Source organism: Nannospalax galili, unplaced genomic scaffold (assembly GCF_000622305.1).
Source record: "Nannospalax galili isolate Female #2095 unplaced genomic scaffold, S.galili_v1.0 scaffold443, whole genome shotgun sequence".
Taxonomy (NCBI): domain Eukaryota; kingdom Metazoa; phylum Chordata; class Mammalia; order Rodentia; family Spalacidae; genus Nannospalax; species Nannospalax galili.
In genome coordinates, this window is record NW_008352479.1 from 2,143,769 (window position 1) to 2,164,904 (window position 21,136).

Sequence of the window (21,136 nt, forward strand, 5' to 3'; positions counted from 1 at the left end):
TAAAAGACTTCCTAGTCTGCCACACTGGCAGTGATCCTGGGAGACTGGAGGCCTGGTGTATAAGAGAGTCTTCTAAAGTGAGGGAAGTTGTTTCTGTTACTCACCTTGAAAAAGGAGGTCCAACAATGGGAGTGTCCCTTTGGGTCAGAGAGGGCTCCATCCCTTTACTGGTCATTGGTGAAGCTGTCAGTTTTGAGAGGAGCCAGTGAGAGGGTTCTAGAGGATGCCCCAGCTGAAGTGCAGGCTGCTTTTGCCAGCTGGGTCCCAAGATACAGGGAACCAGTGCTACTGGAACCTTCCATGGACAACAGGGATTCTATGGGAGCCCAGCACAGGCCTTACCCATCTTCCCTCCATAACTCTTCTCCATCTGAAAAGCAGCTCCTAGTTTGTTGCCAGGCCCTCCCTGAGACTGAATCTCTCTGTGAATGACTCTGGAATAAAATGGAGGGTGACCCACCCACCCTGTACTGGGTGCTGCTGTAACAGGGGATGGTGTGGCAGCATTTCAGTGTAAAATAGGAACAGTGTGTGCACGGGCGGGGACACAGCTCCCAAGCAGGGTGCTTGCCTAGCATGCATAGGAGCTGGGTGGATTTCAGCACCCACCAAGTTTCTCAAGGAGAGTGGTATTAACAAGACCAAGCCAAGAAAATTCTTCAGAGCCTGTGTGGATGGCTGAGACTTTCATGGCATCTGCTCCCATGGCTCAGTTGCTTCTTCCCTCCTCCCTCTCTCCCTCCCTCCCTCTCTCCCTCCACACCCATGACTGCATAGACTTTGTGCTCTTTTCTCTCAGGAAAAGACACAGGACTGGTCACAGAGAGATCTTCATGGTATGCCAGCATCAGCAGAGAGCAAAGGTCAGGTTTCTGTGCTCCCCACATAGGGAGCCCAGGACAGTGGGGAAAGGAAAGCCTGACACAGAACTTCAGAACAAATCTACATTTACATCAGACATAAATGGACTAAGGAATGGGGCCATACGAGCTGTGCTGGGTAGCTTTTGCTGTCAACCTGACACACCTGGGTTAAGGGAGCAATGCTCCTCCATGGCCTGTGCTTCAGCTCCTGTCTCCAGGTTCCTGCCCTGAGTTCCTACCTTGGGCTCCCTGATGAACTGTGACCCAGGAGATGTAAGCTGAATAAACTCTTTCCTCCCAAAGTTGGTTATTGGTCAGAGGGTTTTGTCACAGCAACTGAAAGAAACTAGAACACCACCTCAGTGGCAGTAACTTATAGGCTGGACAGTAGGTCAGAAACCTGAACAAAACTGTATTTGAATATACTTAAGTAAATAAGTAAATGGGATGCCTATGGAGAGACCTGAAAAAGAGAGCAAATTAAAGACTGGTAATTCACACAAGTGGTCACCAGAGGGCAGCAACGGTCAGCTGGAAGAGCAGACCTGGTCAGCATCCTTCACCAGGTACCCGGGCTGACTCCGTGAGCCCTTGAACAAGGGCAGCACACAGACCAGGGAAGAAACTGGGACTGCACTCAGCAGCTTGCTTGGGCCTCTGCTCACCAAACTGACCCAGTTACTGCCACTGTTAAGAGTCTAACCCAGAGAACTGAAGCCAACCAGAGCTCTGCAGTGGCTCCCACTGGCCAGCAGGTGGCAGGCTAATGCACCAGAGTCCTCTGGCAGTGCTATGTCCTCCAGGGGATAGACCATACTCCAGGTATGGAGCAGACATGCCTGCTCCCCAAGCGTGGGCTAGTTCCATCATCGGAACAGTTCCCTTGGGGTCCCAAAACTACCCACATACACACTACCCATGGACCAAGAGGCAAGAACAAGTCCACCATCACTAGCAGCCCAGGGTAAGTGTATGGCCCCCTATAGAGCACCCCTACATAGTCACCATTGCTGAACAGTCTCCTCTGACCTTACAGTCTGCAGAAGCAGTGACTATATGTCCCCCTCTGCCAAGGCTCCCTTTCTCAAGGCTCATCATCTCATGAGACACTCACACCAGGAAAGTGGGCAGTGTTTGCCTGAACCTATGATCACCCTTTCTTGCTAGCCACAGAGGGAACCCTTGTTATGTGCACTCCACCTAACTGATAAAACAGCATCTTGATCTGGAGTAATACTCCCTTAAGACTTCCCAGTTCATTGCTCTTATCATATTAATTTCAGTCAATTTTACTCAAGTTAAAAAAGCACCAGTGAGATGGCTCCGTGGGGAAAAGCTTGCTGCCAAATTTGATGACCTGAGTTTGGTCCCTAGGATTCATGTGGTGGAAGGAAAGAACCAACTCTCACAGGGTGTCCTCTGACCTCCACATCCACACCCACATACATACACAAATAAAACAATTTCTTAAGATTTTAAAGATAATGTTAGGGAGCTAGAGAGATGATTCAGCAGTTGAGAGGACTTACTGCTCTTCCAGAATACCCATTCTGTTTCCAGCACCCACATGGTGATTAAACCCTGTCCTTAACTCCAGTTACAAGAATTCGACCCCTTCTATACTCTAAAAAACCCAGCACTCAGGAAGCAGAGGCAGGTGGATCTCTATCGAGTTCCAGGCCAGCTGGAGCTACAGGGAGACCCCGGCTCAAAGAGATTAAAAAAAAAAAAAAACTCCAAAAAAATGTGGGGATCACCAAGGATGATGTACCCATGTTGTGTCCATATAAGCAGACTGGCTTTGACCCCCTTCTTGGGGGGCATCGAGCAGTGAACCCACCATGGCATGGCTGAGTGAAGGAGTACAGAGACAGCCTGCCAGTCTGCAGAGACCTCCCCAGCATGGAGCTCGTTTCCACAGCAACAGCACTGCTGTTTAAATCAGGTACTTTATACCAGTTCAGGACCCTTGTGGCCAGGACTACCTGTGACTACACAGGAAAGAGACACAGAAGCACTTTCTACCCTCCCCATTGCCCACTAACCAGCACACAGGATCTGAAGAGGAAAACCATTGCCAGGAGGGGAAACTGAGCCAGAGGTACAGGCTCCAGGCACTATGGGGTGTAGATGACACATGCTTTTATTATTTCTACATTTATTTTAAGGAGTGCATATGCCATAGCATGCATGTGGGGGCCAGCAAACAACTTTCAGGAGTCAGTCCTCTCCTTCCACCATGCAGGTCTCGGGGACTGAACTCAGGTCCTCAGCACTGGCAACAAGCTCCTTTACCCCCAAGCCATCTCGCTAGCCCTAATGATACATGTTTAACACATGGAACAAAGTACACCTTTGCCACCATACAAAATGTTTTCTGATGAAGCCAAGCTCCCTCCGTCCTGTTATTAAAGCAGGGTGTTCTGGATGCCGTAACAGTACAGAAATGGCAGCACAGACACCCTATGGCCAGTATCACAGGTGGGCCTGCTCTATATCACCAGTGTCACATCACCATGTTCTTAAAAGTGGGACCTCCAAGCCGGGTGTAGTGGCGCACGCCTGTAGTCCCAGCACTCGGGAGGCAGAGGCAGGTGGATCTCTGTGAGTTCAAGGCCAGCCTGGGCTTCATAGTGAGATCCTGTCTCAAACAACAAGATGTCAGCATTTATTAGGTGCATCATAACTTCATTGTTTCTTATCATAACTCACTAGGTAACCCTATTTCAGATGAAGAAACTAAGACTTTAGAGGTCATTTGACCAAAATCAAAGTCAACAAATTACGCTGTCAAGGTTGCAGAATTCTACTTCTATCTTCCTAGCATCCCAACTGAGACTCAGAATTAAGTTGATATAACATAGATTCATAAAAGGAAAGCATGATCCATATTTTCCTTGGAATGGAGGAAGCTCACATAAAGAAACAAAACCTGGGCCAGAGAGATGGTTCAGTGGGACAGAGGGACAGAGTGCTTGCTGTACAAGCATGAAGACCTGAGTTTGAATCTCCAGCATCCTGTAAAAAAAATCAGTCTGGCTGTGGGCACACCTGTAACCCCACTGTTGAGGGTGGAGACAGGTAGCAACAAATACAGAAGCTAAAACTGTTCTCCAAGACATCAGATGAGAAATTAAATGAATACTACCATGAGAAAGTAGAAAGTGTCTCTTTTGTTCAGTGCAGACTGGAGAGATGGGTAAGTGCTTAAGAGCACTGGCTGCTCTTGCAGAGGACTGGGATTTGGTTCTCGGGAGCCACATGGTAGCCAACAACCATCTGTGACTCCAGGTCCAGGGGCTCTGACACCCTCCTCTAAGCCTCCATGGACACTGCATACATGTGGTACACTTACATACATGTAAGCAAAACACTCATACACATAAAACAAAATAACAAAATTTGGGGGCTAGAGAGATAGCTTAGTACCTAAGAGCACTGACTGCTCTTGCAGAGGACCAGAGTTCAGTTCCTAGCACCAATAGACTGGAGAGATGGGTTAAGTGCTTAAGAGCACTGGCTGCTCTTGCAGAGGACTGGAATTTGGTTCTCGGGAACCACATGGTAGCTAACAACCATCTGTGACTCCAGGTCCAGGGGCTCTGACACCCTCCTCTAGCCTCCATGGACACTGCATACATGTGGTACACTTACATACATGTAAGCAAAACACTCATACACATAAAACAAAATAACAAAATTTGGGGGCTAGAGAGATAGCTTAGTACTTAAGAGCACTGACTGCTCTTGCAGAGGACCCAGGTTTGATTCCCAGCACCCACATGGCGGCTATGAGCCGTCCTTAACTCCAGTTCCAGGGGAATCTGAAGCCCTCTTCTAACCTCTGTGGCACTGCATGACACGGGTACACTTACATACATGCAGGCAATATAATCATACACTTTATTCTAGTTTGTTTCTCCAATGCTGTGACAAAATACTCTGTCCAGTACCAACTTGGGGAGGAAAGGGTTTGTTTAGCTTACATCTCCCAGGTTACAGTTTGTTACTGAAGGAACCTAAGGTAGGAACTCAGGGCAGGAACCTGGAGGCAGACCATGAGGGAGTGCTGCTTACTGGCTTGCTCCCCTGGCCCCTGCTCAACCTGCTTTCTTATACAACACAGGCCAATAAAATTTTTTTAAAATAAAGAATTCCAGGCTGGAGAGATGGCTCAGCGGTTAAGAGCACTGACTGCTCTTGCAGAGGACCCGGGTTTGATTCCCAGCACCCACATGGCAGCTACGAGCCATCCTTAACTCTAGTTCCAGAGGAATCCGAAGCCCTCTTTGACCTCCGCGGCACTGCTTGACACAACACAGGTGCACTCACATACATGCAGGCAATACATTCATACACATAAAATAAAAATAATAAACAAAATAAAGAATTCCTATTTTAAAAAATCCAATGTAAGACATTTGATTTGATGTAAAAGTGACTCCAAGATGGGATTCCCCCAACAACAAGAACTTTGGGTCACTTCAGGTCTCTGCACAAGCCACAGACCCAGAATGCTTCACTTTATTCTATACCAAAATATGATCATTCAACTCCTGCTTTATCACTTTCAACAAATTTGTCTCTTGGGCTACCCAAAAAGTAATGGAAAAAGATTAGGATTCTTATTGGTATTGAAATTAACATTTGTACATGAATGTATTAGAAATATTAGAAACTGACATGTTCACATTGTTGAGCCTTTTTATCCAGCAATTAAAATGCCCATTGAGGGGTTGGGGATTTAGCTCAGTGGTAGAGCGCTTGCCTAGCAAGCACAAGGCCTTGGGTTTGGTCCTCAGCTCCGAAAAAAATAAATAAATAAAATAAAATAAAGTAAAATAAAATAAAAACTTCGTGAGTTACCATCTTAATGAAAAAGGCCAGGAGCATCCTTATGGATAAGAATAGAAGATGAAGCAAATGATGCTGTGGAAAAGTGATTCAAAGCAGAGAAGAGCCAAGGCCAAGCCCTAAGCTGAGAATGTGCCTGGTGAGGGCCAGAGAAACCAAGGCTCACAGAGTGAAACAGAGGGAGGGGCAGAGTGACAAGATACAAGGTCATCTGTGCCACCCCCTGACAATTGAGGGGAGGTGGGGAATAGTTTTGAAGGGCAGAATACAGAAACTCCATCCCCTAATGACCCACAAAATTTAGACTGGCCCATGGTTCTTTAGCCTGGTACCCTCAGATGACATGCATGAGTCATCATTTAAGATGTAGAACTCTAGGCTCTATCATCCCAAATCCAGGAATCTGCTCACTCAAAGGTGGGCCCAGGGAGTCTACATTCCAGTACTATTGAGAATGCAAAACAGACTAAAAGCTTGAATATTGAGTGCAGAAAATGCTGCGGGCCCACATCAGTGAAGGCCAGTTCTGCCATGATCAGATGCACTAACTACTGGGAAGGGAGGGACCAAGAGAGGAGAGGGTGGCAGAGAGCCTGGGGGCTGATATTCTTTGGGCTGCTAATTGACCCCCTTTCTCTCCTGGGAAAAGCGCTCCAATTACCTGCATCGGCAAGTGGTCCAGTTCGCCAGGCAATACGACAATGTCCGTGTCACCCCCTGGAGGATGGCCACGATCTGGGGGGGAGCCAGCCTCTTGTCCACCTATCTGCAGAGCATGCGGGATCTCCTGGAGATGACTGACTGGTCCTGGGACTTCTTCATCAACCTTAGCGCTGCTGACTACCCCATCAGGTGAGTGGCTGGTGACCCGAAGCCAGCTGGGTTCAAAGTTCTGCTGCTTCTCACTATCCCTGTGATGACAGTGGGGGCACAAGAAAGTACAAGCTGGCTTCCTGAGCAGAGAAGCATCCTGCCTCATGAAATGAGTTTAAGTGCTATCTCTTTGTGCTCGCCTCAGACTGCATTCAGAAAATAGAGGGCAAAAGTTGGGGCGAGTCATAATCTTAATGAATATAGACCAGGAGCATCCTCGTGGATACGAACAGAAGATGGAATAAAGTGATGCTGATTGGAATATTGGTCCAAGGCAAAGAAGCATCAGGGCCAAGCCCTAAGGTGGGAATGTGCCTGGTGTGAGCAAGAGAAAGCAAGACTCAGCTAGTAGAACTGAGAGTGAGGGACAAAGCAACAAGATACAAAGTCAGAGAGTAGACTGAGGCTACATCATGGAGAGTTCTAGAATTTGCTGTTACTCCAAGGTCAATGGAAGTGTGTTTTGAGCCAAGGAAGGATAAGGTCTGACCTTGTTGTTGAACTCAAAGGAGGCTGTGTAGAGGAGGGTTACTTACAACAGCCCAGGCTGGGTCACAAGACAGTCTTCAGGCTGTTTGAGGCCCCTATGTGTCAATTTAGCCTCTTCACATTCTCACAAATGAGCTGAGTGCCCAGGTTCAAAATTGGAGCTTCTTTAGTGGGTCTGTATGTTCAGGGCCTGTAAAATTCCCCAAATTGACCACTCAGATACTGAGTCTCAGTAAAAAGGAGCGCTTTATTGGAGCCAACCGGTTGGGGACACAGTCTCGGCCGCTGTACTGCAACCCCGAGCAGTGAAAACACAGGGCTTTTAAGCATAAAAACCACAAAGTAGGGGATGTCTATAGAAACCATACACAGACTCTGTCTCCAGCTGCTGAGTTTTTGTTCAGCTCATGAGACTTCAAGGGGACAGCTCTACAAGAGTCTTAGCTCAGCCAGGTACAGTATCACATGCCTATAAGTCAGCACCCAGGAGGCTGAGGCTGAAGGCTGGAATTTGAGCTGCTTCAATGGCCTCAGGTCCAACAAACGGCCTCAGGTGCATCTCAGGCCCTGACTTCTCAGAGTATTCAAAGCCTCAAAACTATAACAGCGAGAACCACTGTCCCAGACCATCCCAGGCCACTATCATGTCTTACCATGCTGTATTTTGGTCCCTGACTTTCTGAGACTTTTCTTCCCTTTGTTGTGTATTTGGCTGTGAATTTTCAAGTCTTTCTCTCACATCTTACCCTGTACTTCCAAATGTCTTTTCTGTTTTTGCTAATGGAAGATTTTCAGAATATGTATACAACTACATACTGCCATAGTTAGAAGAATGTGTTTTCATAATTAGAATATTTACAAGATCATAATAAATACTACATGGAAAAACTGTAGAGAAACCAGGTCCACGTGTATACATGAAATGCAGACATTTCCCCAAAATGTAACACGTCCCGTCCATTCCTCCGAAAGAATCCAAGCTGAAAATTAGGCAGGACCATGAAGACTACGAACTCAAGATGCCAGGGACACCAGAGAGAGTGGGGCCACTGCACTGTGCAACTTAGTGTTGAGCAAGAGCCCGGAGACTACCATATACAACCTTAAAACAGGACCAAGAGCTCAAAGCCAATATCAGCTACATGACCAGTTTAAAGTCAGATTGCACTATGAGACCATGTCTCAAAACAACAGTCAGTTAATAACAGACAAAACAGGAGGAGCATTAGCAATTGCCTCTACAGTCCATCACATCCCACATCTGGCAGTCCAAAAGGACACAATGATCAGAGAGCTAAATAGGATCCAGATGCCTCAAACTGCCAGGCATCCACCCACTTCACAGCAATCAAACCAGTTCTGAAGGACGTCACATGACAGTGTCTATGCTCTGAAGCCAGTCATCTTGAGGGATTTCATTTTTTTTTCTTCACATTTCTTTATCATGTCTGTGTATATGGGTGTATGTGTGTGTGTGTGCATGCACATGCACATCTGTGCAAGTCAGCAGAAAACCCATGGGAGCTGGTTCTTCCTTTCTACCATGTGGGTTCTGGGAATTGAACTCAGGTCATCAGGCTTGTAGCTCAGTTCACTCTGTTGAGCAACCATATTGCAAACTGTGATTATCCCACAAAAAAACTAGTAATGGCGCAGATCTGAGCAGTCCCCCAGACTTGCTGTGATTAATGCCTCTCAACTCTCACAGAAGCAGCTCCTTATGCAGCGGATGGTGTGACTAACACAGAAACCCACAACTGACCAAAGTGCAGAGAATAAGATGCTGTAGACTGTTCATTCCTGAACAGGACACCTATCTCAAACTTCTGCCTCCCAGGGCTCAGGGACCATTTCAGAAGAGGGGGTGGTAAGATTGTAAGAGTCTGAGGAGGTAGATGAACACAAGGAAACAACTTTCCAGACAGCTGGTCAGTTACTCATATGAACTCAAAGCAATAGTGACAGCATGCACAAGTCCTACGTAAGCTCGTGTCAGACAAAATCCCAGCACAGACATGGGAAAGTGGGTAAGAAACCTCAACCCAAACTGAGGAAATACTGGCAACCGATGGTTTCGGGTACAGTTTCTTTCAAGTGTGTGACTCTTGGTAGGTGTAGGTTAACCAGGCTCCAGTGGATGGACTCATACTGAAGGACATTTGGGGACACAAATTAGACTCTGTAGGTCTTATTATATATATATATATATATATACATATATATATATGGGGATTTAAATACCATCAAATTATATTGTATGAAAATCTCAAAAATTTTAACTGCTAGTACATAAAATTTCAAAATTAAATTAATCTCAAGACAATAATGCCAATAAAAACATTTTATAACACAATGGACTTAGTGAATTGGTAATGTACTGAAAATGGAGAGCAACATGCATTGTGATTACTGGCGGTTAATACAATCATTAGCATTTTCTGCACTACAACTGTATATTTCAATCTAGAAAAAGGTTGAAGCAGGGGAGCCCAAAATCCACAGGACCTTCAGATTGTCCTCTGGTATGTGTGAAATGATAGGTGAGGCAGCCCTGAAGAGGAAAGGATGCTTCCTTATGTTGGTGCAGACTTGAAAGTCAGCTTTAATCAAATTATTGAAGGCCAGGACGGGAAGGCTGAAGCGCTGTGCTTCCTGTGCACTAAGATGCTAAGCCTCAGCCCTGTCTGTGACATCCTCACAAAACAAAAGCCAGTCTGCATGTAATCTTAACCCACCTAGACTGAACTGAAGAATATACAAAATTTAGGGACTAAAGGAACAAGATTAATGATATCAAGAAAAACAGATGAATCCAGAGTCCGGAACATTCTACAATCCAAACAGATTGAACACACAAGGAAAGCAAACCCAGGAGGCAGAAAAAAAAATGGTGAGCAACTGTAAAAGAAATATTAGCAAGTGCATTATGAAACATATGCTAAATAGAATTCCTTCTAAAAGCTGCCAGGGTGAGTTAATTTTAGTAATTTTGCTAATATAATCTACCCAGCAATAGATACAGATGATAAATTATATAATCATGCCCACAAAGACCATACTGCCAAATTCAGCTTCCATGATTATGAAAAATTAAATACAAATTGGTAACTATCTAATGTGATTCTACACTACCAGGTGTTAATTTGCATAAAGAGCACTGAGCTTCTCTTTCATGGGTCAAATAATCCCAAGCTTATATAATCTTTCAAGGCATCAATGCCAGGAGGCAAAAATGATGGAAAGGTATAAAAGAAATCTTAGCAAGGAGACATTAGACAGTATGAAAACATAGGCTATATAGAGATCCTTCTAAAAAAAAATGCCAGGGTGAGTTAATTTTAGTAACTTCTCCCATTATCCAGTTCATTAAGCAGCATATTTATGTTTCACACATTCTAGTTTACCCACAACTGGAATGTAGGTGTGGCCTACACAGGGCTGTCTCCCTGCTCTAGTCCTACACCCACCTGGAAGAAAGCCCAGGTCACTCTAGGAGTGTGAGACTTCCAACAGTCCAACAGTATCTGCCACCAGAGATAAGATGTTTACATAATGAAAACGAGCTTCAGGGGCACAGTGATAAGCATCCAGTCCACAAATGATATGGAAGAAGGAAACCAAACAGAATACTAGGTAAGCAGGCAAAGCGATCACAGTTTGAATATTAGGTAAGCAGGAAAAATGATCACAGCATTAGAAGCAGTGCTGTAACTGCCTCTGTGGAAAGAGGAGGAGCACTGGAGGGAGAGGCATGGGGTCTCCTGGCACATGGGCAATGTTCTACACAACATTCTTGACCCAGCGATAGTTCCCTGAATGAATTAGTGGCAATTCATTAAGCGTATGTTTGTGTTTTACACAGCTTTCAATATACTTTAGTACTTCAATAAACAGTTCATTTTTTTTTTGTTTTGTGTTTTGTTATTTTGTTTTGTGCTTTTTTTGAGAAAGCATCTCACTGTGTGGGCCAGACTGGTCTCGAACTCACAATCTTCCTGCCTCTGTTTCTCAAGTACTGGGATCACAGGCATAGGCTTATGCAATCAGCAGAATTAGAATCGATACACCAAAAGGAAAATACAATGTAATTCCAAACGTGCTAAGCCCCAAAAGCACCTAAAAACAAGTCAAACAGAGAACATTCAGATGTAACTCTGAATCATAATGGTGATAGAAATAAAGCCCCAAGAGGCCTGAGGATAGTAGTGCAGGCTAGGAGAGTTAGCCAGTGGTGCAGGCCCAGGGAAGCAGAGAGAGGTGAGGGCGGGGCCAGGACCAGAGGTGGTGCTCCTGGAGCCCAAGAGAGGGACTGAGTTACTCTGGGTGAGAAGGGTCAGGAAGCAGTATTGGTTCCCCAGGTGTCTGGGACCCCAAGACTAGGAATGGCACAGGGCCCAAACTAGGAGTATAGAAAGGCGAGGGGGGGGGATGGAAGGGTGAATGTCGCTTAGGGAGTCCCAGCGCGGAGAGCTGCGCTATAGACTTACCCAAAGAGGCCTGAGGATAGATATTTTTATACTTTTTTAGGTCTTTTTTGAGACAGGGTCTCCCTGTAGCCCCAGCTGTCCTGGAACTTATTATGTAGACCAGGCTGGCCTAGAACTCACAGAGATGTGCCTGCCTGTTTTGCCGAGTGCTGGGATTAAAGGTGTGGGCCACCACACCCAGCATGTATTTTTAAAAAACTATGATTCTAAAGTATATGTTAAGGACAGTCTGTCATTATAATGCCACTAATAAGACAAGATTTTAGCTCATGAGGAGAAAATTAAATTTTTTAAGTCAGAAAGGTTAAAAAGAAAATTACTTTTAAATTTGAGCTGGAAATACCAATGTGAACTCCTAATTTTCTGTTTTAGAAATATTTCTGAGCTACAATTTCTGGATTTCTGAAATTTTCTAGAGTAACAACCCCAGTGACAATGAGCAGCCCTACCCAGATTGTACATTCTCAAAGCTGTTTCCAAGGGAAGTAAACAAGGCCCCTAATGGAGCCAGGAGCAGCTGATTGCCAAGGAAGGCCTGTGAAGTCCTGTGACCAGAGAACCAGCTGCTGTCAGAGCCAGGACAAGGCCATGCCAAAGGAACAAAGCAGCAACCTTAAGGAGGTCCAACAGATGATCTGAGCATCAGAAAGACTATTGGCCAAAAGGGACCATACAATATTATACACATCCATCTGTAAGTCGTTTTAAAAATATTTTTATTTTACATGTGTTTTGCCTGCATGTATGTATCTAACTACCTGCATGTCTGGTGCCTGCAGAGGCTAGGAAAAGGCACTGGATCCTCTGGAACTGGAGTTATGGATGGTTTTGAGCCGCCATGTGGGTACTGGGAACTGAATCCAGGCCTTCTGCAAGAGCAGCCAGTGCTCTTAACCACTGAGCCATCTCTCCAGTCCCTGTCCATAAGTTCTTTATAAGAAAATGCAAATAGACATCATAGAGATAACTAAGGTGCCAACTCATTATTTGAAAAGTTGGCCTGCAAGTGCAAAGAGTGGAGCATTTATCCTGCTTTGTAAATTACATAGATTGATCAATTCATTGCCCAAGGAAAGCTCCTCTGTAAGAAAAACTTCCAACTATGTAAGGAAAAGGAATTACTGAATGAAAAAGTTACCATTTTGCAGCCCTCCAGGACTAACGCATCTAGACAGTAATAATCAATCAATGTTAAAATGATTAACTGAAAGAGTATGGGAACATTTGTAACAAGACTGTGGACATCTGAAACTGGCACTCTGTCAGTGAGATACCCAGACATCACACACCTCTCTCAGTGAGACAAGGGGCCATACCAGTACCAACTACTAAGAGCTCCTCCATACCTCTACCTTAGCACCTCAAAACTAAACTTGACTCAAACCAAGGATCCATACGTGTCAATTACAGTATGTGCCAGTGACATAGACCATAACTGGCACCAAAGGAGTGCAACAGGCTAGAGGGATGGCCCAGTGGTTAAGGGCATCAGCTGTTCTTCCAGAGGACTGAACTTTGGTTCCCAGCACCTATATCAGGTGACTCACAAGCACCTTTAACTTCAGTTCCAAGGGATTACACTTCCTCATAAGTACCTGTGAGTACTTCCTTTGAGAGTACCGGTATCATGTGCTCTGTTGCACAGGAATGTCCTCAGAAAGAACACGGACAGACGCCATCGTTCCAAGCTTGGTTGCACCTCCATGCCTAGGATCACAGCTAAGTTTGTTGACTATTATGCTCCACAACTAAGGAGGGGCAGGGAGAGTCACCCACACCTCCTGACCAGCCAGTCAGTGGGCCCTAGTTGCATGAGGGCAAAAGGCTAATGATATAAAAACTGAGGACACCAAGGAGAGGCTCTCTCACCATTTTGTGCTGCTGTGGGGTAGTCACCATCCACACTTAGATGAAGACTTTCTAGTGAGGCCTTAGGAGGGGAGCAGCCACACTCCTGTAAGTAAACCCTCATCCATTGCTCCACAAGCAAGCCCAATAAACTCAATGGTTTCCCAGACTCAGTTTGGAGAAATCACACCTTGGTTTGTTCTAGTGACCAAGGGAGAAAGGAGCAGACATTGTTTATGCCTCCCAGAAGTAATTTTAGCAATATGCCCATACCCAAAGACACACATATAAACAACTCAAAATAAATCTTTAAAAAAAAAAAAAGCAGAGATGGCTCAGTGGTTAAGAACATTGACTGTTCTTGCAGAAGATCCGGGCTCAAATCCCAGCACCCACATGGTAGCTAACAACTGTCTGTAACTCCAGTTCCAGGGGATCCAACAGCCTCTCCTGTCCTCCGCCAACATTGTATGACATGGGTGCCCTTACTTACATGCAGGCATAACACATACACATAAAATAAAAATAATAAATAAGGGGCTGGAGAGATGGCTCAGCGGTTAAGAACACTGGCTGTTCTTGCAGAAGAACTGGGTTTGAATCCCAGCACCCACATGGCAGCTAACAACTGACCGTAACCCCAGTCCCAGGGGATCCAACAGCCTCTTCTGACCTCTACGGGCATTGCACAACATGTGTGCACTTACCTACATGCTGGCAATACACACATACACATAAAATAAAAATAATTAATAAAATTAAAAATAAATAAATAATAAGTATTTTTTAAAAAAGAACAAAATGGGAAAACTTAATGAAAGGATTAACACAGAATATGTTATTCTCTTCGGTTCTAGAAATTCATGAGTCCAATATATTCAGTATCTAACTAACTGAGATTAAATGCATGTACCACTCACCAGGAAGTTTCTAAAGCTGCTACACTTCAGTGATTAAATGTTCATAAATGTCTTAAATAGCTACATTTTTTTCCATGGAAAAGAGAAAGAAATCCCCCCAAAATGCTTCTTTTTAACAAAATTTTATTGAATTTTTATGTATTTCATACAAAACCTCTTAAATGACTTTATACCCCCTTCTACATTGGCACGCGCCCACAGGCCCCCCCCACTGGAATTCATACATTCTGTCATCGTGTTAAGGCCTAGCATGTCATTAATGTCCCCAGATGTTCCTCAGTGCAAATTCATCCACTGAGGTCTAGTCAGCCTATCTAGAGTCCCTCCCTTTAAGAAGATCAGCTCTTCCTCACCCAGCAGTAATCAGCTGCTTCAACAAAGACTGGGGCCTGATGCCCATTTCCACAGTTCTGTGTTGGGTTTTTGTCTGCTTGAGTTTGCATGGGCCTTGTGCGTGCTGACACCATTGCTGTAGGTTCATATGAGCAAGGGCCCAGGAGCCGTATGGTCATGCACCTCCTCCCTGGCTCTTACAATCTTTCCTCCCCCTCTTCTGCAATGGTCCCTGAGCCCTGGGTGGATGGAGTTTAATAAAGAAGTCCTGTCCAAGGACCCACACTCTGTAGACTCTTGTTCTCTACATTTTGGCCATCTGTGACCTCCAAAAAGAATGCTTCTAAATGCATACAAGAGACTCTGACCAGTTCTTTTCTGCAGGCATGACAAGATAAAATAAAGAAACTCAGCATGTCAGGAGAACAAAGCAGACATTCTCCTTGGCTTCTTCTCTTTCCAGCAAATCACTGCACCATAATGTTTTTTTGTTGTTGGTCTTTTTGAGACAGGGTCTCCCTGTTGTTCCAGCTGGCCTCGAACTCACAGAGGTTCACCTGCCTCTGTCTCCCGAGTGCAGGGACTAACAGCGTGCACCACCATACCTGGCTGTTCTATCATTCTTTTAATCATTCCTTGAATCCTTCAGCATGGCTGAGCACCTGACACGAGCAGTAAAACTACTAAAGAAATGAAGATTCATCTCACATTTGAAATTTTAATAATCATTTACTGAAAAAGTATCTCCAAGTACCCAGCTGTGAGTTTCACAGAAGCCTGGTCTCAGGATTCTGAACCTCAGGTTCACCAGGGGGCTTCCCTGAAACCCCACACAGGAGGATGGGTCTGCATGGTTCTAGAAAGGCTGGCATGGCTTACATTAATCTCATTAACCCCAAACGAAAACTATCACCAATGTGATGGTGCCCAGTATTTAGCACAAACTTCCAAAAACTATTTAAAAAAAAAAAAAGAGGTGAAACTCGGCCCCCAGACCTGCTAAGCCTCACAGTCTGCTCCTTTCAGAAGCTTCAAGAGAAATGGGTCAACTTACAACTCTTTCTCAGTGTTTGGCTGCCCTCTAGTGGTGTCTAAAATAGTCACAGCAAAACACTAACAACAAAGTAGTATCAGTGCTATGAGAAGTAAAATTTAAAATGACATTAGAGGCACTGAGGAGCAACACAATGGCTGAGCTCAATCCCCAGTGCATGTGTACACACACACACACACACACACACACACACACACCACACATGGACACACACTCCAAACACACATACCATACACCGCTTAGACATACACATACTACACACACAGTACACACATTCTCACACCAAACACACATACCACACACACACACACACACACACACGCTCCATACATGCACATACACTCCAAATACACATACCATACACCACTTAGACACACACATACTACACACACTCTCACACTAAACACACATACCACACACACACACACACACACACACGCTCCATACATGCACATACACTCCAAATACACATACCATACACCACTTAGACACACACATACTACACACACTCTCACACTAAACACACATACCACACACACACACACACACACACACGCTCCATACATGCACATACACTCCAAATACACATACCATACACCACTTCGACACACACATACTACACACACTCTCACACTAAACACACATACCACACACACACACACACACACACACGCTCCATACATGCACATACACTCCAAATACACATACCATACACCACTTCGACACACACATACTACACACACTCTCACACTAAACACACATACCACACACACACACACACACACACACGCTCCATACATGCACATACACTCCAAATACACATACCATACACCACTTCGACACACACATACTACACACACTCTCACACTAAACACACATACCACACACACTCACACACACACACACAAATGACACTAAAAAGGTGTACCTAGCACAGTTTCAACATATTGCTAAACTTCCCATTATCCAGTAAAATTTAGTCATTATAAGCATGCTTACCTTCAGAGTAGTTTAGCAGAAAGCTAAGTATACGCTATTTCTTTCTGATGGAGAGCGTGGAGCTATAGCAGACATACGCACCACATACAGTCAGTCTCTCCCACATTGGAGATGGCTGGCCTGCAGACACAGCCTTCCAGCTTGCAGCACACATGCCTGGCTTGGTGAGCAGCTGGTGGCTGGTATGTAAGTTTCCCAGTGTGTGGCCATATTCACGGCATGTCCCCAGTGAGCAGGCACAGAGCATGCTCAGCCTTACCCAGTACTTGTGCCTGCCCCACAAGTATGAGGACCTGAGTCTGGATCTGCAGCACCCATGTGCAAGTTAGTCATGGTTCCTGAAGCTTCTCCACCTGTAACCCTTCAGCATCACTGCTCACCCTGCGGGAATGTCCCTCCCCCACATGGCAGAGTTCATTCCTTCACTTCCCTCAGTCTCTCACTGGGTATTTCTATCACCACAGAAAGTTCCACTGGCTAAAGAGCCCCTCCTAAAGCCCTCAGCTTCCTCCCCTCAAAACCATCTCTTGACCCCAACTTCCCCTTAAAGACCTTAGTAATAACAACTATGGACCCAGGGCTCTCCCAGACCAAAGGACCTATCACCAATGAAGTGACTTCACATTAGCAGGAGAGGTAGAAAGGTCTCCCATATTCCAGGACTTTCCAGGATGCTGGTGTAGGCAGTGCAAGGGCTGCACTCACCTCACAAGACCTGGAGCTTCTGGTTAACTAAATAAAAACCTTTCCAATACCAGGGCTTACCTAGAAAGTTGGTGTCCTGGGCTTGATCCCTAGCACCTCAAAAAAGGGGAGGCTGATATTAGAAAACAACTTCAGTACATGAATGACCTTTAAATACCAGGGTCACTCAGGAAACACTTGCCCATGTGACAAGGATGCAAATACCAAACTAAGGTGAAAAGGAAACTGAATTATGAGCCATGCTTTAAACTCATCTAGTAACTCTCTCCACAGACCTCTAACAAAAGCCCATGTTAAACAGGAACAACTGTGATTGAGTTGAAATCTGGGAAGGCATCAAAGTCCTTGTCTTGCAAACTGCAACAGTGCCACCAAGAACAATCATTCGTGGGCCAATGAAAGCTGTATGCTCTAAATTGCAAAATCAAAACAATCTTTTCTGCCATGCATAACATATGAGTAATTAAAGGAAATTACCTCAATAACAGGTACATTTTCCTGAAGCTCCGCTGTGTGTGAGGCCAGCAAACCAATCACTCGAGCAACCTTGGACCGTCTGAGGAGAGAGAATACAGGCTCTGAAGTGCAGTCAGGGACCAACAGGTCAGCCAGGCCCTGCCAGCCACACTACATGATGACACGTGTTAGACATAAGAAGGTGAAGTGGGGCCAGCGAGATGGCTCAGGAGGTAAAGGCACCCGCTGCTAAGCTTGACAACTTGGAACTCAGAGAGTGGAAGGAGAGAACAGACTCCTGCAAGTTGTCCTCTGACCTCCACGTGTCCTGGGGCATGCATATGTAGACAGACAGACAGACAGACAGACACACACACACACACACACACACACACACATTTTTTTTATTTAAAGCAATTTTATTGCTTCAGTACACAAGACAAATTTATGCCATAAGAGCAGAGGTGTTGGATAACAAATATTTCCAGTTGGGTGGGAGGTTTCCTCTGACCCCCACGTGGCGTCGGGCATATATATATAGACAGACAGACAGACAGACAGACACACACACACACACACACACACACACACACACATTTTTTTTTATTTAAAGCAATTTTATTGCTTCAGTACACAAGACAAATTTATGCCATAAGAGCAGAGGTTGTGGACCCAATTGGGTGGGAGGACTCATTTAGTTTTATAATAAGGAGCCAATGGGTGAATTCTGTTCCCTATCAAAATCAGGCGGAATTTAGGATCCTTATCCTTTCTGTTCCTCTCAAGATGCTTTTGAACAGCAACTACTTTCTTAATTAAATGGTAGAGAGTCTCAGGAAAATCAGGAGCAAGTCCTTTGGACTTAAGGATTCTCAAAATTTTACTCCAGTCACAAAATGAACATGTGTAACACCATGTGAGCCCCTCAGGATCATACCAATTTGTGAGGGAGGCAGGCCTTTCCTGGCCAGTTTGTAAATTTGCTCCTTCATGTTGTCAGATGTCAGCTTCAGCCAGGTGGGGACGCTATGGCACTAGGGCAGAGCCAACTGGGGCAGGCCCTTCCTGGGAGCATGCGGCCCATGATGGCAGTGCACTGGCAGCAGAGAGAGAACACTAAATGAAATTTTTAAAGGAAGTGAAGTAAAACCCATCATATTGGAGACCCACATTCCCCTTTCCTACAGCCAGATAAACTCCCTCACGTGCTCAGGGAACATGAACAGCAAAGTCCTCTGTGATACTAGATGTCACACTGACAAAATTAACAGCTGTGTCTTAATAATGGAAAACAAAACTCCTACCTGAGCACAGAAACATTTCACTACGTCTCTGGTGAACTTGTCAGTAACTAAAAAGTTTCTAAATAATATCAACAGCTGAGCACATGTTATATTCACTCTAACAGAAAACTCTGAAAGCTGAAGTCTTATGAATACTCTTCTATTTTAACAAATGTGCCATAACCATGTCCCATTACAGTTAATACATGAATAAAACAACCTGACTCTTCAAGTTTAGTTAAAAGAGTCTGAACTCAGAGGATATCAGTTCCCCAGGTGTCTCCTGGAACCATGCTGCAGTCAGGCCTTACCCAGACTTTTATTCAAAAATCATTTCTCCCACAGCAATTTTGGGGAACCACAAATTTAGATCTGCCCTTATCAGACAGTCTTGCCTGTTCATTCCTAAGCCTAAAACACCTCATACACACAATGTCAGGTGTTCTTCCCAATCTTCATTGTTTTCAATGAAGATGTGCTGCCTTTCAGAGGTTTGTTAATTCTAGAGTACATACACACACACACACATTCATTATCTTGGGATAATGAATTGAGGTTCTCAGGAATCAGGGTCAAATGCCCAGTTCACAAAGGCACATGGTTCACTGAGTTTGCCAAGGTTAATTAAAAGTCATTAGTCCAAATTCTGCTCATTTTATAAAAGTTATTTCTACAGCTGAACATTGGTTTTAATGAGATGTTTCTTTAGTATCCACCACAAAATGAGGATGATAAATTACTAAACACTTCAGGGTGATTTTAAAAAATATTTACTGTAGAAAATTGACATTATTAAAGTCTTTTTTTCCAGCTGGGCATGGTGGCATACACACCTCTAATCCCAGCCCTCGGGCAGAGGCAGGTGGGTCTCTGAAATGGAGGCCAGCCTGGTCTACATATAGAGTTCTTTTAAGAAGACATGAAAGGAGGAGGGGTTTGTTGAGGAGTTTGGTGGGAGGGGGAGGGGGAGGGGGATAAGAGAGGATAATGGGGGGATGTGATCAAAGAGCGTTCCATGTATGAGACCATTAAAGAACAGTTTTTTAAAACACGTTTTCGTTGAAAGCTGGGAAAGTGAACATCTGTGAGGCGTGCTCTCATTGGCTGCTGCTGACTGTTTTCTGGTCCCCTTAGTATGGTCCATTTTTAAGTTTCTTAGGATCAACTTTTGCAGGACTCATGAAGGAACAAGTCAGACACAGAAGTGCCACAGGGAAAACATGGCATCCCGCCTCCACAGATCAACATGTGCTAATTGCCTGCAATGACCAGCATCCCACCTCTGAAGAAAAGGTGATCATTTTGAAACAGACTTGGTAGGACAGTGAATCAAGAATTACCACCCCCAAAAAAACAAGTCACAGCTTAAAACTGTTACCCCAAAACCCATCTGGGAAGACTTGGTCCCCAGCCCTCAGCACCAGTGGCAGGTGATGGACCTTTAAGCAGCAGGGCTTGGGGAAAGGGGGTCCATAGATGGGGAAAGCTCTACTCTTTCTCATTGCCTCCTGGCGCCATGGAGTGAGCAGGCCCCCTCCACCCAGTGTGCTGTCTCTACCACAGGCCCAAAATAAGGCCAGTGAACATTTGCTGGAACCTCTAAATCTAGGCCAAAATAAGTGCTTCCTCCTAAGGGTTACGCTTGGTATTTGTCATAGCAGCAAAAGCTGACTAACACAGCCACTGGTGAACTGTGACCACAACAAAATCAGTTCTGCTGCAGGTCTCCACAGCCATGCCTGTCAAAGGCATGGCTGGATTAACATCTGCATGTTACAGCTTCACAACTATAAATCAAATGTTATCAAAAACTCAATCAACTGGCCGGGCGTGTTAGCGCACACCTTTAATTCCAGCACTCAGGAAGTAGAGGCAGGTGGATCTCTACGAGTTCACGGCCAGCCTGGTCCACACAGTGAGTTCCAGGACAGCTGGGGCTACAGGGAGACCCTGTCTCAAAAAGACCAAAAAA

The 21,136-nt window shown here is 44.9% G+C and overlaps 1 protein-coding gene across 1 annotated transcript in view; it reads right to left on the minus strand.

Moving 5' to 3' along the window:
• Ulk4 (unc-51 like kinase 4) overlaps positions 1–21,136 on the minus strand; it is a 480,002-nt gene that overhangs the window by 408,321 nt on the left and 50,545 nt on the right. Inside the window, exon 17 of the mRNA XM_008849437.3 lies at positions 17,903–17,981. Coding sequence (XP_008847659.1) covers positions 17,903–17,981 — 79 coding nt within the window. The remainder of the gene's footprint in view (positions 1–17,902; positions 17,982–21,136) is intronic.